Source organism: Plecotus auritus (genome assembly GCF_963455305.1).
Source record: "Plecotus auritus genome assembly, chromosome: 4".
NCBI lineage: Eukaryota > Metazoa > Chordata > Mammalia > Chiroptera > Vespertilionidae > Plecotus > Plecotus auritus.
Genome location: NC_137775.1, coordinates 152,172,041 through 152,199,574, shown reverse-complemented (window position 1 = coordinate 152,199,574; position 27,534 = coordinate 152,172,041). Strand labels below are relative to the sequence as shown.

Sequence of the window (27,534 nt, the reverse complement as noted above, 5' to 3'; positions counted from 1 at the left end):
CTGAGGGAAGGAGTGGGGGTGGGACGAGATTAAGCAAAGAACTTATATGCATATATGCATAACCCATGGACAGACAATAGTGTGGTGAAGGCCTGGGGAGGGGGCAGGGGCCGGAGCCGGGGGGGAGGGGGTCAATGGGGGAGGAAGGGGCACATCTGTAATTCTTTCAACAATAAAGATAAATTTAAAAAATAAAAATACATTTAAGAAAAAAGAATAGCAACAGACTATGTATATAATTGACAAGTTAATAAGTCAGAGACTGAAATAATAAAACTGCAATTAAGCCAGAAGGGAAGGACAGAGTAAAATTATTGAGTTACATAGAAAATAAAGAGTAATGACAGATATAAACCCGATATATCTAAGTGTAAATAGATTACATACTTTAAAGGATACTACCTTAAGACACAGCTTAAATATAAGGTTACAAGAAGAGTAATAATAAAAGGATAGAAAAAGTTATATGTCAGCACTAACCAAAAAAAAAAGCTGATGTAGCTATACTGATATCCGAAAAAGTAGCCTTTACAGTAAAAAGAATTTTTAAAGTTAAAGGATATTTTATAATGAATGAAAGGGTTGACTAGTCCAGCTCCTGGTTAAAAGCCTTGATTTTTTTCAAGCCCAACCATATGCAATTACAAAAGCTTTACTTGGCAGGCCTCATGGGGGAAAGCTGCCTTCTCCAAACCAGACTTGGTACATAGCCAGTGCCCCTCAGGCCCTAAAGGGAGTTGCAGTCCAGCCCCCTGGTTGACCATAAAATTATACATAATTCCCAGCCCAGAGGGTTTTTATCAGGAACCTGAAGTAGAGATCTTCCTTAGGTGCCTCTGCGGAAAACATCTCAGCAGGAAAAGGAGGGAAACCTTGAAGATCCTTTTTCTCCCCTTTGACTCAGTACTCAGTACTTTTCCATGCTTAGCTCTTCTCCCTCCTCCTTCCCTGAGCCCTTGGGTCTGCAATGCTGCAGGAACCTTTTGTTGGAGGCCCCCTGAGCAGTGGGAGATCCCCACCTCTGCTGATCTGCCTGACCCTGCATCCATTTCATGGGGCAAACGGACTGGGAAGTGGTGTTTTCTCTGGTTTAACCTTTTTCTTTACTATCACAGTAAGTGTTAAAAGGCTTGACTGTTACCTGATTTTATTAGCTTTTTGATGTAATCTGCTCCTGTGACAGCTCTGCTGAGTTTCTGACAGGTTAATCCACCAGGAAGCTATAACAGTTCTACATTTCTATACCCCTAATGAATAACATACATAAAGCAAAAGCTAATAGTGCTTAAAATTGGTTGTATAACATACATGCAGAAAAATATACAGGACAAGAGTGTACAGCTCAGTGAGCTATTATAAAATGAGCAAATCAGTATACCCAACGTATACAACATGCCAGCACCTCAGAGGGCTCCTGATATACCTCCCAATTATTACTCCTTTCCTCTTCCCTAAAGGTCACTACTATTCTGACCTCTCATTCAATAGATTAGCTTTGCCTGTTTTTAAACTTTATATAATGGAGTCATCAGTATGTATTCTTTGTACTTGGTTTTTCACTAATATTATATATATACTAGAGGCCCGGTGCATGAAATTTATGCGTGTGTGTGTGTGTGTGTGTGTGTGTGTGTGTGTGTTCCTCAGCCCAGCCTGCACCCACTCCAATCTGGAACCCCTCGAAGGATGTCCGACTGCCCGTTTAGGCCCGATCCCATCATCCCTCTCACAATCCAGGACTGCTGGCACCAAACCAGCAGTCAGACATCCCTCTCACAATCCAAGACTGCTGTCACCAAACCACTTGCCTGCCTGCCTGCCTGCCTGATTGCCTCTAACTGCTTCTGCCTGCCAGCCTGATCACCCCCTAACCATTCCCCTGCCAGCCTTATTGCCCCTAACTGCCCTCCCCTGTCGGCCTGGTCGCCCCTAACTGCCCTCCCCTGCCAGCCTGGTTGCCCATAACTGCCCTCCCCTGCCAGCCTGGTCACCCGCAACTGCCCTCTCCTGCTGGCCAGGTTGTCCCCAACTGCCCTCCCCTGCAGGCCCGGTCCCCCCAAACTGCCATCCCCTGTTGGCCCGATCGCCCCTAACTGCCCTTTCCTGCTGGCCTGGTTTCCTCCAACTGCCCTCCCTTGCAGGCCTGGTCCCCCCCAACTGCCCTCCCCTGCAGGCCTGGTTCCCCCCCACCAACTACCCTCCCCTGCAGGCCTGGTCCCCCACAAATGTCCTCCCCTGAAGGCCTGGTCCCCCCCAACTGCCCTCCCCTGCAGGCCTGGTCCCCCCCAACTGCCTTCCCCTGCAGGCCTGGTTGCCCCCAATTGCCCTCCCCTGCAGGCCTGGTCCTCCCAAACTGCCCTCCCCTGTTGGCCTCATCACCCACAACTGCCCTCCCCTGCCGGCCATCTTGTGGTGGCCATCTTGTGTCCACATGGGGGCAGCCATCTTTGACCACATGGGGGCGGCCATGTTGTGTGTTGGAGTGAGTCAATTTGCATATTACTCTTTTATTAGATAGGATACTAGAGGCCCGGTGCACAAAATTCATGCATGGGGTAGGGGGTCTCTCAGCCTGGCCTGCACCCTCTCTAATCCAGGACCCCTCAGGGGATGTCCGACTACCCGGATTGGGCCTAAACTGGCAGTCGGACATTTCTTTTACAATCCATGACCGCTGGCTCCTAACCACTTCTGCCTGCCTGCCTGATTGCCCCTACCCACCTCTGCTGGCCTGCCTGATCTTGCCCCTAACTGCTTGCTCCCCTGCACTGGCCTGATCTTGCCCCTAACTGCTTGCTCCCCCATGCTGGCCTGATCTTGCCCCTAACTGCTTGCTCCCCTGCTGGCCTGATCTCACCCCTAACTGCTCTCCCCTGCCTGATGGCCCCTAACCGCCTCTGCCTCGGCCCCCACCACTGTGGCTTTGTCCCGAAGGATGTCAGATGTTCAGAAAACGTCCGATCAATCCGGTCTAATTAGCATATTACCCTTTTATTAGTATAGATATGTTCTTAAAGATCTCCTGCTAAGTATTAACTTGTTATTATTATCTTTCAGGTGTTTTAGAAAATAATTATGAGAGCTTACGTATATTAAATGTTGAAAGAAATGGAAATATAATCTATACCTATAAGGTATGTCTCTATCTCTCTTTTTCATTGTGGTAAAATATACATAGCATAAAATTTAGTATTATATTAACCATTTGTAGTCTCTTTAAAATTTTATGCTCTATTTTATTGAGGGATAACAAATATTTCTTATTGACATTTAATCTTTAATATATCACTTCTTTTATTTTTGGAGATTCAATGGGGTGATTTAAATTCAGTCTTCTCTTTTTTAAATAAAATAAAACTGTGCATAATGTCTGATATAGTACTCAGTTTTTTTTAATAAATGAAAAGTTCCATTTTCTATAGAAAAAGTGCCCAGTAGAAGATGTTTAATTCCAATTAATATGTTAAATTTTTTTCTTTGAGGAAATATAAAATATGATTATTCTACATCATCTGTTCAGACTTAGATATGCTCAGACTTTTGAGGCATTATTATTTAACAATGTATTTTCTGTCTTTTGAAAAATATATTTTATTGATTTTTTACAGAGAGGGAGAGGGATAGAGAGTTAGAAACATCGATGAGAAAAAAACATCGATCAGCTGCCTCCTGCACACCCACTACTGGGGATGTGCCCACAAGCAAGGTACATGCCCTTGACCAGAATCGAACCTGGGACCCTTGAGTCTGCAGGCCAATGCTCTATCCACTGAGCCAAACCAATTAGGGCTGTTTTTCTTTTTTTAAATCCTCACTTGAGGACATACTTAGAGAGAGTAAGGGATAGAGAGAGAAAAAGACAGGAGGGGGGAGAGAAACATCAATCGGTTGACTTCTGTACATGTCCCAAGCAGGGATTGAACCTGCAACCCAGATATGTATCCTGACTGGGAATCAAACAGGCAACCTTTTGGTATATAGGACATTGCTCAACCAACTGAACCACTCCAGCTGGGCAACAATGCGTTTTCAATGTTAAGTGTTCTAAGGAAAGAAAAAAAATTAAAAAAAATATATATTTTTATTGATTTCAGAGAGGAAGGAAGAAGATGAGAGAGATAGAAACATCAATGCTGAGAGAATTATTGATTGGCTGCCTCCTGCATGCCCCACATTGGGAATCTAGCCCACAACCTAGGCAAGTGCCCTGACTGGGAATCAACCTGTGACCTCTTGGTTCCTGGGTTGACACTCAACCACTGAGCCACCTCTGGCTAGGCTAAGGAAAGAAAATTTAACTTTATTATAGTAGAGAAACGTGAAAGAATAATTCAGTGACCAGTTGCTTTGCACAGTTGTATCACTGTACATTTTTTTTTTGCTTAAAAAGTTATTATTTTAAGTTGTATCTGTAAGTATGCTGCATTTAAGAAACTGTATGATTAAAAATGTTTTACTTATAAGAATACCATAGCCTTGATATAGCAACTCCCAATATTCACTATATATATTCTTTTAAATAGATAGAAGTATAAAGAGATTCACCCCTTTGCCATGCTCAGTCCTACCAGACAGTGTGCCCCAAACGCACTGAGCTGTACACTCTCAATCCATTTTACCCTTTGAGCCCAGGCAAGGAGCTGAAATAGGTTCTGTCACTTTCTGATAGGCACAGCATGCTGCCTTTAGAGCAGGGATGGGCAAACTTTTTGACTCGAGGGCCACAATGGGTTCTTAAATGGACCGGAGGGCCGGAACAAAAGCATGGATAGAGTGTTTGTGTAAACTAATATAAATTCAAAGTAAACATCATTACATAAAAGGGTACGGTCTTTTTTTTTTATTTCAGTAGTTTTATTCATTTCAAACATTTTAACAAGAAGAATGTAAACACTAATTATTATAATTTGAAACTTCAAAAAATGGAGGAATCATAGCATAATAACATACTTTATATTGAAGATGGCAAAGGCAAAATAAAATTGCCTAACAAAGGAAAGGTACAAAAGCCTTTCAAATTAAACTTAAATATAATAAACTAATTTAAAACTAAAACAAATAGAAAAGAACAAAATGTGTAAACAGTAAATTAAACATTTTCTTTAGTTCAACTTCCGAATTATGCTCGGGACGTAGATGTAGATGGCAATGTAGACTGGGTTGAAAGGTTTTTAGTCTTTAAAACATCAACTTCAGTGGGAACAGTGTTGTTGGTCTCCTTTTTAGCTAATGCTCTGATACTGTGCTCTCCAGGGGCGTGTCTCCCTACATCACCAGGATAACGTGTCTACGCATTCCCAGGGTGATGTCGGGGGACGCGTCCGCGGGCATTACAAGGAGCCTCTGGAAGATTGAGAGGTTGTTCCTTCTACTGAATGGGCGGATATAAATCCGCCCACTCAGAAGAAGGAGCTGCGGCCGTGTTTCCCGACGTTGCCATGTTAACACTGCTGCTGGTGAAGGAGCGGAGGGGAGAGCAAGAGAACCCTCTGCTCTTTCGGCTCCGGGGGCCGGATAGAACAGCCTAACGGGCTGGATCCGGCCCGCGGGCCGTAGTTTGCCCACGGCTGCTTTAGAGTGCTAGTTGCCAATGTTGATTGCCTTATTGCAGGTTTGTTTTAAAACTTGTAACATCCTAACTTTCTAAACAATGACATTTACTAAACACCCAGTTACATTTTTTTAGGATGATAAGGAAAATGTCGTCTTTGGATTATATGATTGCCAAACCAGACAAAATGAGGTAAAAGTCACCGTTGATTATGAATTACTCATTGGTTACTTTACTGCTTTTAGAGTTTTCCTTCTTTCTGCCTCCTTTTTCTAGATTCACATTCTCATTTTATTTTCTAAAATTTTAGTTTTTATTTCTTTGCCTTTCTTCTCCCTTTTGCCCTCTCTTAGCACCATTATCTCTCTCTCTCTCTCTTTCTCTCTCTCTCTCTTTTTTTAAGTGCAAAGTCTTTTGGACCAAAACATCAGCTGAAGTCTCTTGGTCCTTTGAGATTTAAGCGAAATTGGCTCAAGCCAATTATCCAATATTCTGTAGGAATGTAGGGAGTCCAGTGTCCTCTCCAAGATTTGTGTGCCCTAAAAGCTCAGGATCTCACAACGACCTCTAGCTCTGAGTTCTGCTTCTGCTTAACCTTCACTTATCTAGCTTTTCAAAGATCCAGGTATAGAACCTAGTCTGCTTTTCTCAAATTTTCCCCAAGCCACCCACATAAGGCAATAGATAATGTGATAGGCTTGTCTATTTTGGGGGGCAAATGGGAGGAAGTCATTTTGTGCCTATATAAAAACAATTTACAACTGTTAAGGGATTAAGAAGTCTAAAAATATACACTGGCACAAAAGCTTCCCCAAAACATCGCTGCATGAACAAAACAAGTTGCCAGGGTAATATGTTCCACTTATGTTTTAAAAAATTGCAAGAAAACTATGCTACACATGTGCATAAATATATGTTAAAAACTCATTTTAAAAACTCCAGAAGGCTAAAGAGCAAATTACCATCATGTTTCATTTTAGAAGAGAGTTAGGATTGAGTGAGCATAATGGTTAGCTTTGACTTTTTATTTGGTAGTGTTTGCATGTTTTAAATATGGAGATTATGCTCATGCTATTTTATAATTAAAAGGATAAAACACTAAATATTAAGTGTATACATCCATGATTCTTCTTTGCAAATTAGAATTCCTCAATTAGACCAAGAGTCAAAGGAAACCAAACATTCTCACATGAATTCAGAGCCTTCTTATTAGTTCTTATTCAAAGTTCATTTTCTGTAATTTAGTGTGTTCTGACTTCCCCAAATTTTTTTTTTATCAACTTCTGGCCATAGGATTCTAGTGTGTTCTCAGGGATTTTTTTTGCCTGCAGGTACTAATTACTTTCTTAATACTTCTACTCTTTATTGTTTCTCTTAACCCATTCTCCTCTGACATCTAAGACTCTATCTTCTTTATCCTCTGAGTTTGCCCAATATAAGTAATTGTCTCCAGTTCCTCATTCTGTGTCTCACATCCTTCTTCTGAGTGACCATTTTCATTTTCTTTAATATTCAAGGAAATGGAGCAAATGTTTGCAAAATTTCAAACAGCAGCAAGACAATAAAAATAAAGATTAAGTAAAGATAGATTACTTTGCCAATGCACTAAATACGAGTCCTATAAGAGATGTACTTGTGACAGTGTCTTAGACATGGCTAGTTATGTCATGTTATATAATTTGATTAAAACTTTACTTGCCTCAATAATTTTAATAACTAACATTTGAGTGCTTATGTATGGCAAATATTGTATTAAGTGCTTCATATGGATTATCTCCCTTGATCCTTCTATCAATTTCATAAGATAGGTATTATGATTCCTATTTTACTGATGGGTGGATAGAAAGGTTGAGTGACTTGTCCAAAGCCACACAGCTAGCAAGTGGCAGAGTCAGGATTAAAACCTGGGTCTAGTTTGGCTCCAAGGTCTGTGCTCCTAACTGCCAAGTTTCAGTGCCAAACATGGCCCCCAATAGCACACTTTTTTTTCTTAAAAAAATAATCAGAAATCCCTCCGTATGAAAATGGGTTCATTGAGGGTTCTTTAGTAAAACGTTTGCCACAATGATACTTGGTAGACAGCTAAATGGGAATCTGTATATGAAACCCCCAATTAAAAAATGCTTTATTTTAATAGCATCTCTATACGTTCGAGAAAGACTTGCAAGTTGTCAGTTGCTCTGTCAACAGTGAGAGAACTTTGCTTGGTAAGTTGAACTCTTTTAATGCTACATGTCAAAAACTAAATTACATTTTTTTTAGTTTCAAAGTATTGAATGTTTACAATATTTGATTAGTGTATTACAATGATTTTCTGTGACGGGAAGCTCTTAGCGGATTAGATGTGAAATAAAGAATCTACTGAGTCTACCTACAAAAAAGATTACTTGGTATTCCTCCTTAATCATCCCTGACAGATGCTTTGAGCCCTCACTTAATTCACATAGCAAATAGTAAACTTTAACAAGCCACTGCATGAATCATTTGCTAATGACTTATTATTTTTCTTTTTCCATTAGCTGCAAGTTTAGTTCAATCTACTAAAGAAGGAAGCAAGAATGAGCTTCAACCAGGTAATGAAATTATACTTTTTAGTGCTTACTGATAGATGAAGATTTATTGAATGACTTAGTCAAATTTCAGGCATCTTTATAAATAGCTTTATCTCAGAATGAAAAGGTAAAGGTCATGTCAAGCATGTAAAAGTTTAAATTTTTTTCAAGTTAACAAGTAAGTACAGAAAATATTATAACAGCAAACGGCAGAAGTATAAAAAGGCAATTAGCACCTGCAAAGTAAACATTGAGAACATACTAGAACCCCATGGTCAGAAGCTGATGTAAAGGATTGGTAAAAGTTTGGTATTTCTTTAACAATACCGTTTTTAAAAAATATCTGGTTAACTATTGACCAATACATAATGCAATATGAGTAGTCCATCAATTCTAAATAAAAGTCAATTCTACTCATTTGCCAAGGCCCACTTCATAGTTTATTATCTGTGTGATGCCCCCCTCCCATCCTTTTAACATTTTATAATATCCATCTCTCTGCTCAGAACCCAATAAATATTGAGTGCCTGCAGTGGGTTAGGCACTATGCATTCAGCTAGGGATATAGTGGTTTGCAAAGAGGTGTGGCAATTGCCCTGAAGGTGAGTTATAGGGATGCCCCATTGAGCATGTGCCCCATCTTCGAAGGAAGCCCAGTGGGATCAGCTTTTCAGTTTATCAAGAGAAGTATGGTCCTGGCTGGGTGGCTCAGTTGTTTGAAGCATCGTCCCGTACACCAAAAGGTTGTGGGTTCGATTCCTGGTCAGGGCACATACCTGGGTTTTGGGTTCAATCCCTGGTTGGGGCATGTGTGGAGGCAACCAATTGATGTTTCTTTCTCTCTCCCTTCCTTTCTCTCTAAAAGCCAATTAAAACATATCCTCAGGTGAGGATTTTCTTTTTAAAAAAGAGAAGTAAGGACATTGATCCAAAACTTTTATTTTTAAAAGTTGGCTCAAATATTTTTAAAAAATTCTCCTTGGGCAATGATAACCACCTGTGGCTGAATCTATCCGATGGACTCCTGTTTTTCAACCTCTGGCCTAGTGGATCTCATTTCAATCTCTTGCTATTCCAATCCAGTGTGTTTGTTCCATCTGCTCTGTCTATTGGGCACTTAAACTCCTTTTGTTAGCATAGTTCCCACTCAGAAGTATTCACCTGCAGTTGCATGTAATGGAAAACTCCTTTTACATACTTTCCACAGGAGGCTTATGAGGCACTCCTGGGCTCCCACAGAGCGAGCTTAGAGAGAGTCAAGTCTGGGTAGGACATTTTCAGGGACCTCAGCAGAAGAGTTTCTGGGAGATGTTGGTGAGTAGGATGTAATTTCTGAAATCTCATGTATATTACTCACCCAACCATCCCTCCTGCCATGTTACACTGAGAACCACAGCAGTCCTCTTCCCTCTTCTGTGCCCTGTCCTGCTCTTAGCATTCTCTGCTCTTCTTAGAATCAGGTGCAATGCTTACTTCAGAGGTAATGCAACTGGATGAGCTTAAGTGAAATAGGATCTAAGATATTGGTGTCCTGACCTTTAAAACAAGGGTATGAACAAAATCTGGTTACCTATTGACCCTGATTTCCTGGGCCAATACATCCCTTTCCCAAGGAGAGACAGGCCCAGTTGCTTGTATTCCTCCCAGTCACAAGGCTGGATTAGATCCTTGCACCTCCTAGTTATTTTCTATTTTGTGAGAATATTTTTTCCATTGATTTTTAGAGAGAGTGGAAGTAAGGGAGGAGGAGGGGGAAGAAAGAGGGAGAGAGAGAGAGAGAGAGAGAGAGAGAGAGAGAGAGAGAGAAACATTGTTGAGAGAGAGAGACACATCGATTGGTTGCCTCCTGCATGCACCCCAACTGGAGCTAGGAACAAACCCAAAACCCAGGTATGTGCCCTTGACTGGGAATGGAACCTACAAGCCTTCCATCTGTGGCTGAGCTCTAACACTGAGAAAAACTGGGCCAGGACTGTCTGACTTTTTACTTAGCATAATGCCCTCAAAGTTCATCCCTATCGTAGCTTTTGATTCTGCTGTTTCTACTTCCTGTATGTCCATATCCTGCGGCCCTGTCTTTCCCTTCAGCGATGCACTCCCAGTCTCCACTGATAGCTGGATTCTCTAAATTCTTAAGACAATTTTAGACATTGCATGGAACCATGGGATTTTTATGCTTGAAAGTAATTGTAGAAATAATCTGGTTCTGTAGTTCTTCATTTTATTTTTTAAATAATAAGGTAGGGATGCCTAGAAATCTTTGTGACTTGCTGACAAGTATATATTAGGTTAGTGGCAAAGCTTACACTAGAACTGATGTCTCCAGAATCTTAATTCAGAGTGCTTCCTGGTACACTGTGAAAACACATGATATGTTATTGAGAGAAATTCCCTTTGGCACAATTATTCTTATCATTATGCTAATTATATTAGTTAGGTGTCTCTCTGCTGCTCTAAAGAAGGGAAATATTAGTATAGGAAAATGGCTTCTGTCCTTGAAAATCCTACCATTTTTCAGGCAAGTTAATTTAGTTGATAGCTGGTTATCTCATTTGGGTACAATTCACTGCCAAAAAGGGCAAACATAAAATGATTCCTTTTTTCCACTGAGAAGATTGCCCTGCCTGCCCCCCAAAAGCTTTTTCCCCCCAATGAAAATATATAAGCTTTTAGGGCAAGAAATAAAGTAGTCAGATGCCATCTGTACTACTTAATATGTTAATGTAGTTATACCAAATTAAAAGAACATCCTATCCTATATAATAAAAGGCTAATATGCAAATTGACCCTAACGGCTGAATGACCAGGAATGACCAGTCGCTATGAGGCGCACTGACCACCAGGGGGCAAACACTCAATGCAGGAGCTGCCCCCTGTGGTCAGTGCGCTCCCACAGGGGGAGGGCCACTCAGCCACAAGCTGGGCTGACGGCTGCAAGCGCAGTGGCGGTGGCGGGAGCCTCTCCTGCCTCCTCGGCAGCAGTCAGAACAGGTCTAAGCTGCCAGATGGACATCCCCGAGGGGTCCCGGGCTGCGAGAGGGTGCAGGTGGGCTGAGGGACCCACTGAGTGCATGGATTTTCATGCACCGGGCCTCTAGTAAAATAACAACAATACGGGAATTTTGGACTGGAAAATGTGGTTTTCCCCTGGGCAGAATGGCTTCCCCAGATTCTTTGTCCGTTGGAGTCAAAGAATGAAACCACTGATTGAAGATGGTATAGCAAAGGTGGAAATTTACTGAAAAACAAGTACAGACTCCCATGTAGGGAGAGGGAAAGAGTCCCACCGAGTTCCTTTTTCCCAGTTTATAAAGGCTGCAGTTTTTGTGTCTCAATATCCCCTCTGATTGGCCACTATTCCCCTTTGATTTGGTCACTATAGCAACTCCTGAGCTCAAAGGTCAAACCTCACATGGGATGTGTGAGGCCCTTCTTCTTTATTTTGTAAATATAGACCTTTGGCTACTCCCAGTTCCCCTATCTCATGGAAATGTAACTTCTGCTGCTTCCAACTTCCTTGCCTTATGAAAATGTAACTGCTGCCTCTCCCAATTCCCTTGTCTTATGGAAATGTAACCTTTGTAGCTCTGTAGCCCTGTGTTTCTTCCATGGACCCCTTTAATTATAAAAATTCCCTAAGCCTGCCTATTTCACCCCTAAAAATTCCTATTTCAATAAGGAAAATTGCTTTTTCTTCTAATGTTCACATTTAAAAAAATAATTTTTTACTTTTCAATTATAATTATCTCCATTCTCACATTTCACAGAACATTTCTATTCTATTTTCATCCCAAGTATCTTTGACACCACGGTCTTTCTTATTCCTAGAACCATTTTTTTGAGTCACTAGGCAAATTCCTAAAGCACCTCACCTTTATTTCTATCCCATTTATTAGAAATACAGTCCTTTTTAATAGGTGTGTGATCCTGGATTTTTATTCGAAACTACAAGTACCCATTGACCAAACAACATTGGATTTTCTTGTGCTATCCCCAAATTGTACATTGTCATTCAAAATGAAGCCATTGAAAAGTACCAGAGAACCGTAGTCTTTATAGGAACTCAAATATAAGGCAACTCCTTTTGAAGTTTAATCTTGAGGGAGGAGAGCTTTTGGCCTATATTTGTATATTTGTGATAATCCCATTATAGCCTGTATCCAAGGACTTCCTCCTAGCTGCTATCTTTGTTGGCATTTGCTTGAATGTGACACTGAGGAAACAGTGGGTATTTATCAGAGCGGCTCCACCCATTCCTGAGGGAAGCCAAGTTCCTGTCCTACTGATGGGTGCTGACAACTGAAACATATTCATGCATCAGGAGTATCTTCATATGTCCACATACAAACCACATCTGCCACCATGCTGCAGAACTGGAGTGACGCTGAAGCAAACTGTCTTATTTAGACTTAGAAGCTGCAAGGGCCTGAGAAGCTGTGCTAAAGGTGGCCGAGGAATGGGAGGAACTGGTTCCTCACCCCACGTGCATCGACTTCTCCTTTATGAAGTTTTCTGGATGTGTTTGGGGTTCTAAGAAATGTCACAGTAAACTTTAAGAAAATTATTTTTCTTTGTGTAATATAATAGGCAACACATGTACATTTTCCAAGTTCAGACCTATGTTATGTGGGGAAAATAATGTGTGATTTTCTGGTCTTCATTTCTAAAAGCCTCCTTTACTTTGTAGGATCAAAGTGCTTAACTCTGTTGGTTGAAATCCACCCCGTTAACAATGTGAAGGTTCTAAAAGCAGTGGATAGCTATGTTTGGGTTCAGGTGAGTGATCTTGTCATTTAACTCTTACCTCATTAATCAAAAGGCCTGAACGTAGAGGCAATGGTGTTTACCAAGAGCTTTCACATACATTATTACATTTTATCCTCAAAGCACTCTGTAAATGGTATGGCAGGAATTATCAACTCTTCCCTTTGCAAACATGGAAATCTTTAAAACCCTGGTTCCTCTGTCTCTATTAGATCATGTTTTGTCTGATAGTAAGGTAATGTTTTATGTAATAAAATATTAAATATAAAAACATACTTAAGGTAAATTTAAAATAGTTTATTTAATGTATTCATAGAGTTGACAGGTCAAATATCCACGATTAAATGACTTAACCCCATAATTGATCAACTCCGTGAAGTGGACATAGAAGCACTGTGTGAACAATGCAGGAAGACGAGATAGAGGCAGCCCTCCTTGTTTGTTTGATCATTCTGAATTTAAAAATTCTGCTAAAATTTATTTGTAACCCCAAATCAGTACTTATGATCGTTTCACAGTCATTTGCAGACATGTTCAAAATGATGAAAGATTTGTTACTCAGTGCACACATTTCTTCTAGTGCTGAGGTTTGGACCCTAACCTGGTGCCCTTTGAGAATTTCCCTGCAGCATGAGGTGGATCTTCCAGATAGTTCCAGTGGATAATTAGACCCCCATCTACACCCCTATCGTGCGAACTTCCCATTGATGAATATGAACAATCAAAGCTCCATATTTGGGAAGATAAATATTTCCTTAACGTCTCTATGGCTTCTTACTCACAATGCCAAAAAATAAATAAATAAAAAATACCCCAAACCTTTCGGGTTTTTGTAGAGCCATGTCTGAAGCCTGTTGATTTATATTCCGACTTCTAGTCCTTGCTCTAGGGTTGCTTCATAAAAGAAAGAAAAACAACCAACATCTAAGTGGGACTTTCAAAATCATGTTCTCACTGATTGCCACACAAGGACCAGGCAGAGGTTTAGAACTCCACAGCACCTTCGTCCAGGTCGCAGTCCTAAGCGAGCATGCCCCGGCCACCTCTGTGGCCCCAGGGGAGGCCATGTCATCTTCTGTGGGAGTACCTCCTTGTGTTGAGACACTGAGCATCTACTCTTCCATTATCCATGTGGTGTCACTCATCTGTGCTTCTCCTCTCCCCAGGACTCAGAGTACCCTGCTCCATGTGCCCCATTTCACAAATCAGGAGATAATTAAGTTCTGTATTATTTTTGTAGCTGAATTCTGCACTTGCTATCTATTTTATAATTTTGAAGTTATTGCTCTCAAGAATGGTATATAGTTAATGTTTTGTTTTTCAATTCTAAAAGGGAAACCGGACTACAAATAATTTTAAAAATAGACCATTTCTATTTCCAATTTGTCATTGTGAAAAGTTAGGACAACAGGTAACATATTTTGACGAAAATGTTCCTAGTCTGTAGAGAGGCTGCCAACTATATGATAGGGACGTTAAAGGTTGTGTTCTTTCAGTATGCTTTCAAGTTTGGAGGGAAAAAGTGGAATTCACTGGTGGATCTCTAGTAAGCTTTCATGTTACAAGACAAACCTGCTGATTTATAGTAAGCCTTTTGATAATGAAAGAATTAAGTCACTGGAGTGTCATCCCATGACCAGTGCTCCCTCATATCACAGTCGACAGCATCAGGCCGTTGGTTTCTGGCTGCCTGCTGAGGAGGAGGAGTGGAGTGGGCCCCCCATTCCTTCCCAGGGGCAGTCATTCTTTGAGGCTTGCAAGTCCTCCACCACATGCCACACGGTGACTCACTGTCCTTTCTTGGAAAGTCCCTGGCTGTGTTGTGCTTTGTCTGTTGGATGTGGGACCTGAGGTTGTAGTGGAGAGTACGTTTACTTAGCTCTCTAATTAAATACTAGGGTTTGGTTGCACAACCAATGTATTGATTGCTCTTATTTTGTGCCATGTGAAATAGAGCTTTCTGTACAAATGTTAACATTGTTTCTGATTGACTTCAGAATCACATTTTCCAAATAGGAAGCCCCATCTCTAGAGATAGCTTACACTTTAGCCTTACCATTTAAATGAATTATGTTAGACCTGCAGTCAGTTTCCCCCTGGAAAACTGAGCTCCTGAAAGTGTTCCACTTTCCTGCTGGCTTCCATCTGTAATGTGTGTGTGCCTAAATGTGTGACTCACCTACACTGTTCTGTGGTTCCCAGCCTCTTCTCTGGTATGTAGCAATATAGTGATCAAATACAGCTTTTGAAATAGTTGTGTATGCAAGGTAGTTGCTCATGGTTTTGATTAATTTTCTTTTTGCAGTTCCTCTACCCACATGTTGACAGTCATCCCTTTCCAGAGAACCATCTGTTACTGATTTCAGAAGAGAAATGTAAGTGCATCCTTAGGTGGTGTATGGGACTTCATGAGTGGACTCTCCTATTGAAGTATGGGCCATGACTGAATCTTCTAGAGGCCCACTCACCAGTGTTGAGGCTCTGCAGACCCTTAATGTCCTTTTGAGACCTGGGACTCCTGTAGAAGGGCTATTGCCCAACTGTCTGTCTCATACTTTTATAACTAGAACTGGCAGAAGGTAAGTATGCTGAATGAATCTAAATTGCTTACTGAAAGAAAGGGATCATCTCCACCTTGACCCGAAATGCTTAGTTTTGTTCAAGTGAAGTTGCTCCCTATAAAAAAGCCTCCCCGGATATCTTCTATGAGTTTTCTATTTGATATTTTCATACAAACAGGTGTTTGGTATTTGGAAACTGCAAGAAAACCCTAACAAATGAGCCCTTATTAGTTGCACATAAGACCGATGGTATAGGGGAGGCAAATGCTTATTGAGGGAACTCAGGGGAGCAGAAAGGTTTATGTGTGCATTGTTGATATTGAGGAGCAGGGTAAATATTGGACTTGAAACAGACTGTAAAGGGAGGTTGTGTTTTGAACCTTTATTGTGAGATTACTGTCTGTGATAATATTTTTCAGTCAGTTGTTCAATCTCCCTTATTTTTAAAAAAATTATTTACAGTGGTTAGGTGAAAAAATAGTACTCATGTTTTTCACAAAGATTAAATTATCTTTCTATTGCTTATTTGTTTAAAGATATTGAACAATTTCATATTCAAGTCATCCAAGAAGATGGAAATAGAGTGGTAAGTATTTGAAATCCCTTTTGCTTCAGAACCTGCCTCCCCCCACCCCCCAAGAATGACATTTCTAGACTGTTAAAGATACGTTAATGTGCCCTGGCCAGTGTGGCTCAGTTGGCTGAGTGTCGTCCTGTGTACCGAAAGGTTGCTGCTCAGGGCACATACCCAGGTTGCGGGTTCCATCCCCCATATAATTGATGTTTCACTCTCTCTCCCTCTCCCTTCTTCTCTCTAAAATCAATAAAAAAACATTAAAAAATAGGCTAACATTGTGGAAACAGCATTTTCTTTATTTGCTGTCTTTCAACTTACAATGTTGCTATTGTAAAATGCGAACTAATACAAGATATATAAAGGGGCCCTAACTGGTTTGGCTCAGTGGAGAGAGCATCAGCTTGCCGACCAAAGGGTCCCAGGTTCAGTTCTGGTCAAGGGCATGTATCTTGGTTGTAGGCTACTTCCCAGCCCCACCACTGGTCAGGACTCCTGCAGGAGGCAACCAGTCGATGCGTTTCTTTCACATTAATGTTTCTATCTTTCCCTCTCACTTCCACTCTCCCTAAAAAGAAAAAGGGAAAAATATCCTCCGGTGAGGATTAACAACAACAACAACAAAACCTAAAGTGTGTGTGTGTGTGTGTATATATATATGGATTAAATGTTCTCTTTACCTCTATCTCAGCCCCCAATCTTGTTTCCTGAGATAACTTACAATGACAACCTAGTGTGACTCTTTCCACACTTTTTGCCTTGCTCAGGTGCACGTATACAAGGATTCAATTGTTTTTAGCAAAATAGAATTAGAACATATATATTAATTTGCTGTTTTTGTTTTTGCTTTTTACGTAATATATCATGGGTATCCATCCCTATAGGTTACTAAATAAATATATAACTTTTAAAAAAAATTTTTATATATAGATACACACACATACATATATAATAAGTGGGATCATAACATATTTGCTGGGGTTTTATGTAGTTTTATTTTTTTTGATTGTTTTCCATTTCTCCCTTGCTTTTTCACCTTTATTTTTGTTCACAACCTGGCATGTATCCTATCATCCTTTTCTCTATACGTCTGTTGTCTCTCATCCTCACCCCTGACACACCTAGGGGATTGTTTATTGTTCACCCCTTCCTCACTCAACTTTGTGAAATGACCTGTGGATCACCTAGAATAGTTCCAACTTATTGTCTTTAGAAGTACTTAATGTACACAGTTTTCAACATTTTCCCACAGATGTACATTTACTTGATTACCAACTTATTTTGTTTGCGTTAGAAATGGTCTCAAACATATTTGTGTCTATAGCTTTCCATATTTGGTACACATATTTCGGGGTTAAATCCTCAGGTATGGATAATTGGGTTGATGTTTTAATAAATTTCAATAGATTTTTCCAGATTGCTTTTCAAAAAAATTGTAACGTTTTACAAGCAAAGTATAACAAAACCCTTTTCTCTATCCATACCATTAATAGGTGTACTAGTCTTTTTAAAAATAATTCCAATTCGGTGGGTGTTAAGTTGATACTATTATTTTAGTCTGCATTTCTCTTGGTATTAGTGAGTTTGAGCATCTACCATGCTTATTGGCTATTTGAATTTTTCTAAACATTGCTTAGTTGTTTTTTCTTTGTCTGTTTTTCTACTGGGTTGTCTTTTTCTTGACAATTTGTGTGCGATATTAATATCTTATTGTTATTTAAAATGTCCTTCAATATTTAAATCAGCATCAAAATAGTGTTTGTTTGAAGATTTTAATTTTAAAGTTATGTGAAGAAAATTGAAATGGAAAATCACATTTATTAACATGTATCTATTATTGATTGCCTTATATCAAGAGGCCAGGCTAGAACATGACCATCTGTGGTTAGGAAAACATGTGTGGCTAGAGTTCTGGGCCACCAGTGACTAAGTGGATGGGAGGGCAAGATCAGGGCCAGTGGTCAGAGAGGAAAGAACAAGTTAAAGATCCCAAAGCCTGTGATGAGAATTTAGGGTAGAGATGTAAATAAACAAGCAGGGGTCAGAAGCTGGGAACGGGCATAGACAAAGGACTGGCTGGTTGGAAGAGGGTTTGGGAGCCAAGAAGACACTGTAGAGACAGTGAGGGCAGTGGGGACTTGTCAGCAGCCCAGAAAGGCTTCTCCCCGCCGAGAGGGTGCAGCCTCAGCATCCCCTGGTCCATGTGTGCCCTACTGTAAGAGGCACTTTTGCCTTCATTCTTGAAGGCTTAGACCACAGCTTCTTGAGGCAGTTGCGGCTCCACGAATTTCTCACAACATTCCTGCATGATGGAGGTGGTATTATACTCATCCCATTTTTACAGCAAATAACAAAACCAAGACTTAGAGATGACATAGCTCTAGAGATGTGAACCTGGGTTGCCACACTCTGTCAGTATATACCTTTTTTTTTTTTTTTAAACCACATTTTTATTGATTTCAGAGAGGAAGGGAGAGGAGAGAGATATAATCATTGATCAGCTGCCTCCTGCATGCCCCCTACTGGGGATGGAGCCCTGCAACCTGGACATGTGCCCTTGACCAGAATGAAACCTGGGACCCTTCAGTCCCCCACACTCTATCCACTGAGCCAAACCAGCTAGAGCTTGTCAGTATATACCCTTATCTGAAAGAGTTCCCAAATCTACCTGAACCTAACACTTTTCAGGAAAATGGAAATAAGATGGCTTTCCAAGGTTTAGAGACAAGCAGGCCCTCTTGGATATTTTCTCCAGCGACACTTTCCTCTAGCCTCTGGACATCGGCAAACCAGAATCAGAAATGCATGATTCTGCGTGCCCTGTGCCTTCCCAAGTTCCAAGTTAGCCTCAATCGCAAAATCCCTGTTAGGGTTAGAGAGGGTTTGGGCATGAAAATGGATATAGAAACATCAAACAGACCGTCCATCCTCAGAGGGAAGGCGGAGGAGGGTGGGGAGCGGTAAGAGATCAACCAAAGGACTTGTACGCACGCATATAAGCATAACCAATGGACAAGGACAGTAGGGGGGTGAGGGAATGTGCTAGGGGGTGGGAGCAGCCGGGGAGAGGTCAATGGGGGAAAAAGGAGACATAAGTAATACTTTATTTTTTTTATTTTAATAAATCTTTATTAAGATTATTACAATTGTTCCTCCTTTTCCCCCCATAGCTCCCCTCCACCCAGTTCCCACCCCACCTTCTGCCCTTACCTCCCCCCCACTGTCCTCATCCATAGGTGTACGATTTTTGTCCAGTCTCTTCATGAACCCTCCATACCCCTTTCCCCCTGAGAATTATCAGTCCACTCCCTTTCTATGCCCCTGATTCTATTATATTCACCAGATTATTCTGTTCCTCAGGTTTTTAATTCACTTGATTTTTAGGTTCATTTGTTGATAGATATGTATTTGTTGTTCATAATTTTTATCTTTACTTTTTTCTTCTTCCTCTTCTTTAAGAATACCTTTCAGCATTTCATATAATACTGGTTTGGTGGTGATGAACTCCTTTAGCTTTTTCTTATCTGTGAAGCTCTTTATCTGCCCTTCAATTCTGAATGATAGCTTTGCTGGGTAGAGTAATCTTGGTTGTAGGTTCTTGCTATTCATCACATTGAAAATTTCTTGCCTCTCCCGTCTGTCCTGCAGTTTCTGTTGAGAAATCAGCTGACAGTCGTATGGGTGCTCCCTTGTAGGTAACTAACTGTTTTTCTCTTGCTGCTTTTAATATTCTCTCTTTGTCTTTTGCTCTTGGCATTTTAATTATGATGTGTCTTGGTGTGGTCCTCTTTGGATTCCTTTTGTTTGGGGTTCTGTGGGCTTCCTGGACTTGTAAGTCTATTTCTTTCACCAGGTGGGGGAAGTTTTTGGTCATTATTTCTTCAAATAGGTTTTCAGTATCTTGCTCTCTCTCTTCTTCTGGCACCCCCATAATTCTGATGTTGGTACGCTTGAAGTTGTCTCAGAGTCTTCTTACACTATCTTCAACTTTTTGGGTTTTTTTTGCTTTTTGCTTTTTCGGTTGAGTGTTTTTTGTTTCTTTGTATTTTAATTCTTTGACTTGATTTTTGTGTTCCTCTAGTCTGTTTTTGGGTCTCTGTATAATATTTTTTATTTCAGTCAGTGTATGTTTAATTTCTAGTTGGTCCTTTTTCATATCTTCGAGGGTCTCGTTATATTTATCGGCCTTTTCTAGGATATTCTTAAAAAGCCTTATAACCGTGGTTTTGAATTCTATATCCAGTCGTTTGTTTTCCTCCATTTCTTTCGTTTGTGATCTGATTCTTTGACGCCGCATTTTCACTGCTTCCCTGAGTTGGTAAGGTAGATTTGTGTGCTAGATTTTCAATATGGCCCAGTGGGTCGGCCTCCCCAGTTAACCTGAGGTGGATACTCTTGGTGCACTCCTTTGTGGACTGTGTGTACAGCCTTGTTGTAATTAAGTCTTGATTGTTGTTGGTATCACTGGGAAGAATTGACCTCCAGGCCAGTTGGCTGTAAGGATCAGCTGTGTCTATGCTGGGAGAAGTTCGGTGCTGGAGACAGCCTTATAGGATTAGACTTGCCAAATTGCAATAGCCTCTGTGCTCAGCTTGGATGGGGTGGAGTCTCAGTCTCAGTCTTGGCTTCCCGGCAGCCTTGCCCTTGCGCGCACGTGTGCGCCTTCAGACCTCTGCCTTCCCTGGCTCCTGAGTCTCCGCCCGAGAGTCCAGACTCCCCCTGTAAGAGCGTGGGTCCCCAGGGGCTCGCCCGGAACTGGGGTTCAGTGCAGTCGGAACTGGGGTTCAGTGCGGTCGGGGGCTTCCTTCCCCCTTCCGCCAGAGAAAGTCAGCCAGGCTCTCAGCCGCCCTTCCTCTCTGCGCACACAAAGACCCTTTGCCGTACCTCCAATTCTCTGTGAGCTTTTCTCAATCCTTCTAGTTGTAGAATTTTCACTCAGCCAGCTTTCCTGTGGTTCTGGATGGTGTCCGTTCTGTCTTTTAGTTGTAGTTTTGAAATTGTTGTGCGAGGCAGCAGTTTAGGTGCTTACCTATGCCGCCATCTTGGTTTCTCCATAAGTAATACTTTATTTTATTTTTATTTTTTTTTATTTTTTTATTTTTTTATTGATATTTTACAGAGAGGAAGGGAGAGGGATAGAGAGCTAGAAACATCGATGAGAGAGAAACATCGATCAGCTGCCTCCTGCACACCCCCCACTGGGGATGTGCCCGCAACCAAGGTACGTGCCCTTGACCGGAATCGAACCCGGGACCCTTCAGTCCGCAGGCCGACGCTCTATCCACTGAGCCAAACCGGTTTCGGCCATAAGTAATACTTTAAACAATAAAGAACTTAAACTAAAAAATAAATAAAGAGAACAAATTATTACATTAAAAGAAAAAGAAAATGAACTATTCTGATGTTCCCTTTTTTTTTTCTCTCACTTCTACCTCAACTTGTCTACATTCTTTACTTATCTGTCCCAATATAGATTGCCTTTGCTACATAAAGCATTTTGAGGGACGTGAATACTTAATTCCTTGCATTAAACTTGTAATATCCTTGGCAATTTACACACCTTATCTCATTTTTCTTCTTTTGAATAAGCATTGCTTGAGAACTGTTATGTGCTAGAAACAAGGCATTGAGAATAGGAAGGTGGCATAGAAGAGTGCATTCTCACTGGGGAGACATAGAGTATTCATTAAAACGTAACTGACAGGAGCTTGCCAAAGTGCCATAGGAATACAGAGGTGGGAAGCTTTGCCTTGGTCTTGGGCCCGAGTTTTCCCTTGGCAGCCCAGCCTCTGTGAAGGCCTCGTCATCGAGACCTGAGTGGGTTATGTCCAGAACAGAAAGCTCTGGCTCTTCTATTAACCTGGCTATTGACTTGTGGTAGGTGTGACCTTGCCTTCAACGCCACCCGCCTGTCTGTTAAACTAGGAATAGAGTAAAATAGTATATTATAAAGTGTTTGGGAAGAGCAAGTAATGAAGTGATGTCTTACGTCTTTTCTAAAAAGACTTGCCATATGTACTAGTATGTGTTTTGTTGTGGTTTTTTTTTGGGGGGAGGGGCTGCTAAAAATAAACTTTGGAAATATTTACATGTATTAGTCAGATAAAATATGCAAATAAGAATGAATTTCAGATCTTTTTTCTTTTAAAATAGTTACTTATTTCTAAAATCCTTTTGCCTCTTTAGGTGATTAAAAATTCTGGCCATGTCCCAAGAGAGAGAATAGCAGAGGATTTTGTTTGGGCTCAATGGGATATGGCAGAGCAGAGATTGTACTACATTGACCTGAAGGTAAAAGCTAGTCCGGTGGCCCTCCTTTTTAGAGGTACAATTGAATTTTGACAGTATCGTTATTGTAATTTACCAGTGACTGCATTTTCATTGATGGTTTATTAAAAAGAATGAAAAGCTTTTCATTACTGTTTCTTTCTTGGCTGCTTCCTTCTCTCTCATGCTCTTTTCTTTTTTAACTCGTATTTTTGTTGGTTTTAGTGGGATAAAATGTCATTTATTTGGTTTTCTCTTTTAGAGATCAAGGAGTACCTTAAAATGTATCCAGTTTTGTGCTGATGAGAACTTTAACCTAATGGTAAGTCCAGATAATGACTGAGCTAGAGGAAATTTTTTAACATGTCGCTGCCCCTTTTTAAAGAGAATTGTTATCATTAATAGCATTTTAGCACTCTTGATGTGCTATTTGTCAGTTGTGTGAACAAGTAAAATAGTTTTTGCCATCTCAAGGCTTCAACACTATAACAATTGCAATTAATATACACAGGAAATTTCTAATAACTGAATGCTTCACATGAAAGAAACAGGTGTAAGAGTGAGGATTAGTAGAAGGTAATAGGTGTGGTCTATAGTAAATAGCTTTACGTAGTTATAAGTCATTGATGCCAAAGGATTTATGAAGTTGGAGGATTTGAGAGTAAGGTCAGTGAGAGGGCATAGTTTAATTAGTAAAAATCTAGCATGACTCCCGAAAAAGCTATTTGGAATGCTAGCCTTGGGGTGAAGAGTCATAAATATTTTTATCTGTAATGGACAGTACAGTATTATTCTTCCTGATGAGGACTAATATTGGTCTAGATTGGTGTCATACCATTATAAGAATTCATTTATTCCTCCTGCATCACTCCCCCCACCCCCTTTTTGACTCATCCACACTCCTGCTAAAGACATGCATTCCTTCTTTCCTTATGTGGCCATCCGTGTCTTGTAAAAGTTTACTCCCTTTAATTGGCTTATTATATAATCCATTTATGATACTCAAATCTGAAACAAAGTTTGCTAAATATTAGCCCTTTGAGAAATAAATACAGGTGAATCTTGTGATTGTAGTAAGCTCCAAAATATTTCCGATGGACTTTCTGTGCTGTGTATCTTCAGAATAACCTCTGAAGACAATGATGGTTAAATGGGCTCTTCATCATTAGGCGAGCACGGGAGTGTCAGGCTTCAGCACTATTGTCACTGAATGTCCTTTTTTGTTTTCTCCTGACTTTTTGACAGTTTGAAGCACCTTTGGACATATCCTTAAGTGACTCAGGATTTAAGTAAGTTGTCAAAGATTTCTCTTAATTTTCATAGACACTTCTGGGCAGAATGGTTATATTCATGCCTAATCTATGGTAATCAGACAAAAGGATAATCAGATATTCCATGTCTTCTTTTATCCTCCTGTTTTCTGTAGGGAATAGAAACAGCTTTATCAAGCATGAACACAGGGTGTTTCCATGTAAAGCCAATTGTGCTGATTTTTGTAGCCATTTATTTCTATAGGTTGTCTCTGCCTATTTTGATCTACGGAATTACACTTCTCCCTGTGATTCAATAAAAGGAGTCAGTGAGTCAGAGACAGCCACCTTTAAATCAAACATAAAATCCCTTTTCTGTAGCCATCAAAGAGGAAATCACAGGTCAATCCACTTGTAAATCAACTGAATCTATTGCGTTACTTCTTTTCCTTTTTAGACAAACGGTGATTTCCCACTCCACTCCCCCAGACTATTTTAGTAAAAACATGAAACACTTTTGAAAAACTAGACACAACACCATCAGTGCACAGAAAAAGTAAAGTCTTCTTGAATTAGAGCAATGATAATTCCAAACTATTCAATGTTTTACTAGCTTTATTTCATCATATATAAATGTACAGTTGTGCTTATTTTGAAACATATACAGTCCTGTAAATCAGAAAAAAATGGAAGTTGAAAATTTTTTTTTTCTGTTTCCCAGACCACATCATTTATGTACCATGTATTTTTTTAAAAAAACAAACAAACAAACAAAATTGTTTTATGGAATTTTTAAACAAAAGAATGTATATACTTAAAATTTTCAGGGACATGTCTCTACTTCTATAGGTATATTTTAGTGGTTACTATCCTTTGCAAGGGAAGTTATTTTTAAATGCATTCAAAATTTTTTGTCTTTTATGTTCTTAGACTTGTCAACTTTGGATGTGGTTATCTTCAAGATCAAGAGAGGTTATCCAAATACCTGACTCTGTGCGTTTTTACCAACCGTACAGGTAGAACCAATGTTGCATTTACCACTTTGTTCAACTATACTTGAGTTCTATACAAAACGTAGTCATTGTTTAGTTGTATGGACCTTGAAAATGAAATATAATGGCCACATTTTTCTATAAGTGATCATTTGGATTTTTTGTATAACAGATTATTTTCTCCACTGTAATTTTATAAATCTGCTAGCTATATAAAATAAGCTATACTCAACAGGGTTATTGTTCTAATAGTTATTTCTGTATATTGTTCTAACAGAGGAGATGGATTCACATTTAATCAGCCTAGATTTTCTCTCCTGCTTCATCTTTTAACAATGGCACAGTGATGGGGATGCTTCTTGCATCAGACTTACTGATGTGTTTGGGTTCTAAACCTATGAACTTAGCTGCTTTAAGTGCCATGCTATCACCTGCTGAGCTAATAATAAAGCTTGACATACAGTTGTTAGTGTACATCTTCTGTCTCTTAACACCTGTGTATTGCAGATGGAGAAAATTAAAAAGGGTGGAAAGTATATCTGAAAATGAGAGGAGGGGAGTATGATTACATGAACAAATCTGGTGGAGAATGTGCTCATTAATCTCAACAATCATCTAAATGATAAACTCTAATAACTAAATCTAATAGCCATTTTTAATATTCCACTTGAGTGGAAATTTACCATGTGAGTTAAGTAGTGCTTATATAACAGATAGCAGTGGGCCTCATCTCCCCTGATTGCTGTTAGGGGTGGATTTCTTGTGATAACCAGAGAAAAGGAATTTTCTGAAACTAGTATGGGAGAACGAATGAGTTCTATTTGCGTGGACGTACATCCCTGGCTTTCCAAAGTTCCATTTCCCTTTGCCCAGTCATAGAAGTGTAGCTGGGTTTCAGCAGAGCCAACATCAGAGCCAGTGTTCAGAGTTTCCTTTCCATGTTGGAGCCAGGTCCTATACAGCATCAGGCTAGCTTAGCTTGTGTTCCCCACTGCAGTCCATCAGTCCATGGCATGTGGGGGTCCGCATGGCTGTGGGCCCCACAGGCAAATGCAGGAGAACCAAGAGTCACAAGAGTCACAAGCCAAGCATGCCAAGAGCAATAAGAGCCAAGAGACTGAACTCTTTTGTTTAGGAGATTATGTATTCCCAAATTTTTGCATTGCTTGTAGTGGCCACACCCATTCTGGCCAACAATTTTGTTCCCTGGTGTGACTTAAAGGCAAGTATCTCCACTGTTTGTCATCCCAACTTTACTGGGCATGAATCTATCTTTCCTTTGTCTAGTCCCCTTCCCTCAGGGTTTTGCAGGGAATAGGCTGGTGTTTCCCTGGGGAGTGCAAAGTTGCAGCTTTATGTGAAGCTGCCCAAATGACATGCCTACAATGTCTGGCCTTCCCTTTGCTCCTTTCCTACTGTCAATAACTAGCTAATTACAATGGTATCACTTGGACTAAAATAGTTTTCCTTTAAAGCCAAATTATGTGGTATTCTTTAAGCCAGCAAGCACTTTCTCTATGCTAGGTATTGGGGATACAATGATTAGTAAAACTGACCTAGTCTTTATTAATATGGAGAATACTATTTGGTGTAGATTTTTGACATTGAATAAGTGCACACATAATTTTAAAAATAGAATCATGATAAATATTATGAATGAGAATTATAAGAAGCTGTGAGAGCATATAATGGAGGTTTAATGGAATATATTAGTATCTTCAGATATACTACAGTTGGACTAGTCCATCTCTGTTTCTTTCTCTCTTCTAGACATTCATTCATTCATTCATCCTGTTCTGTCTTAGTGCTGAAAATTGCTCCCTTTCCCATCTCACTCCTTCATAATTCTTCACATTTTTTCTGTCCATCCCATCTCCCTCAGTCACATGAGTCCCTCCATAAACCAGTCTTGGGGGGTTTAGGGAAGGAAGTGATATTTCACTTAAGACTTGAAGAATGTATATGAACCAAGAACAGTGTGACTGAATTAGAGAGAGAAAGGGGAGAGTAAGCTGAAGAGGTAGTCAGGGACCAGATGGTGGAAGGCCTTACAGACCATGGAAAGATTTTAGATCCTATCTAAGAGTCAGGAGAAGTCTTTAAAGGGTATTTGTTCTTATTATATTTTATTTTGCTAATGCTGAGGCATACAGAAAAATTCAAGATTATAATGAATATCCATGTGCCTTTTACTTAAACAGTTGTATCGTTTACAGTATTTACTTTATCATTCTCTCCACATATAGGTACAATTTCCTTCCTCTTGACTAAACCTTTTAAAAGTAAGTTGTAGACATCATGACAATTTGTCACTAAATAATTCAGCATGTATCTCCTTAGGTTAAATATACTCTTTGATATAACTTCAGTTCCATTATCACTTGAAGAAATTAATTAGTAAACTATTTCATTTTCAGATTTCCATAAATATTTCAAAATATGTATATATGCATATGCATATCTATATATATAAAAGTCTAAGCGACCAGCCGACCAGCTGGCCAGCCGGTAGCTATCATGCGCACTGACCACCAGGGGGCAGACAAAACGCAGGAGCAGAAACCATAGGCATGGAAACATGAACCAGACTGATGAATCTCAGAGGGAAGGGAAGAGGGGGGAGGGCATGAAGAGATTAACCAAAGATCTTATATGCATACTAGAAGCCCGGTGCATGGATTCGTGCACCAGTGGGGTCCCTTGGCCTGGCCTGTGGGGATCAGGTCAAAACCGGCTCTCTGACATCCCATGAGGGGTCCCGGATTGTGAGAGGGCACAGGCCAGGTCGAGGGACCCCACCGGTGCACAAATCCGTGCACCGGGCTTTTAGTCCTATGTAACAAAAGCCTAATATGTAAAGTGCCCCTCGGGAGTTCGACCGCTCACTATGACTTGTGCTGACCACCAGGGGATGGTGCGGAGAAAGGAAGGCCCTGGCTGGCAGACAGAATACCCCAATCGGCCCTGATCTCTGGCCAGGCCTAAGGACCCTACCCATGCGCAAATTTCGTGCACTGGGCCTC

At 40.3% G+C, this 27,534-nt stretch overlaps 1 protein-coding gene across 5 annotated transcripts in view; it reads left to right on the top strand.

The window, feature by feature from the left end:
- GSAP (gamma-secretase activating protein) overlaps positions 1 to 27,534 on the top strand; it is an 87,759-nt gene that overhangs the window by 10,215 nt on the left and 50,010 nt on the right. For 3 of the 5 annotated variants that reach the window (XM_080666614.1, XM_080666613.1, XM_080666615.1), the window contains exons 2-12: positions 3,058 to 3,134; positions 5,687 to 5,743; positions 7,689 to 7,758; positions 8,071 to 8,124; positions 12,791 to 12,879; positions 15,173 to 15,242; positions 15,965 to 16,014; positions 22,189 to 22,293; positions 22,532 to 22,591; positions 23,515 to 23,558; positions 24,450 to 24,535. In XM_080666614.1, the coding sequence (XP_080522740.1) occupies positions 3,058 to 3,134; positions 5,687 to 5,743; positions 7,689 to 7,758; positions 8,071 to 8,124; positions 12,791 to 12,879; positions 15,173 to 15,242; positions 15,965 to 16,014; positions 22,189 to 22,293; positions 22,532 to 22,591; positions 23,515 to 23,558; positions 24,450 to 24,535 (762 nt within the window). Of the gene's footprint in view, positions 1 to 3,057; positions 3,135 to 5,686; positions 5,744 to 7,688; positions 7,759 to 8,070; positions 8,125 to 8,966; positions 8,990 to 12,790; positions 12,880 to 14,862; positions 15,081 to 15,172; positions 15,243 to 15,964; positions 16,015 to 22,188; positions 22,294 to 22,531; positions 22,592 to 23,514; positions 23,559 to 24,449; positions 24,536 to 27,534 lie in introns of those variants that run through there. The other 2 variants (XM_080666616.1, XM_080666617.1) reach the window with 2 other exon arrangements.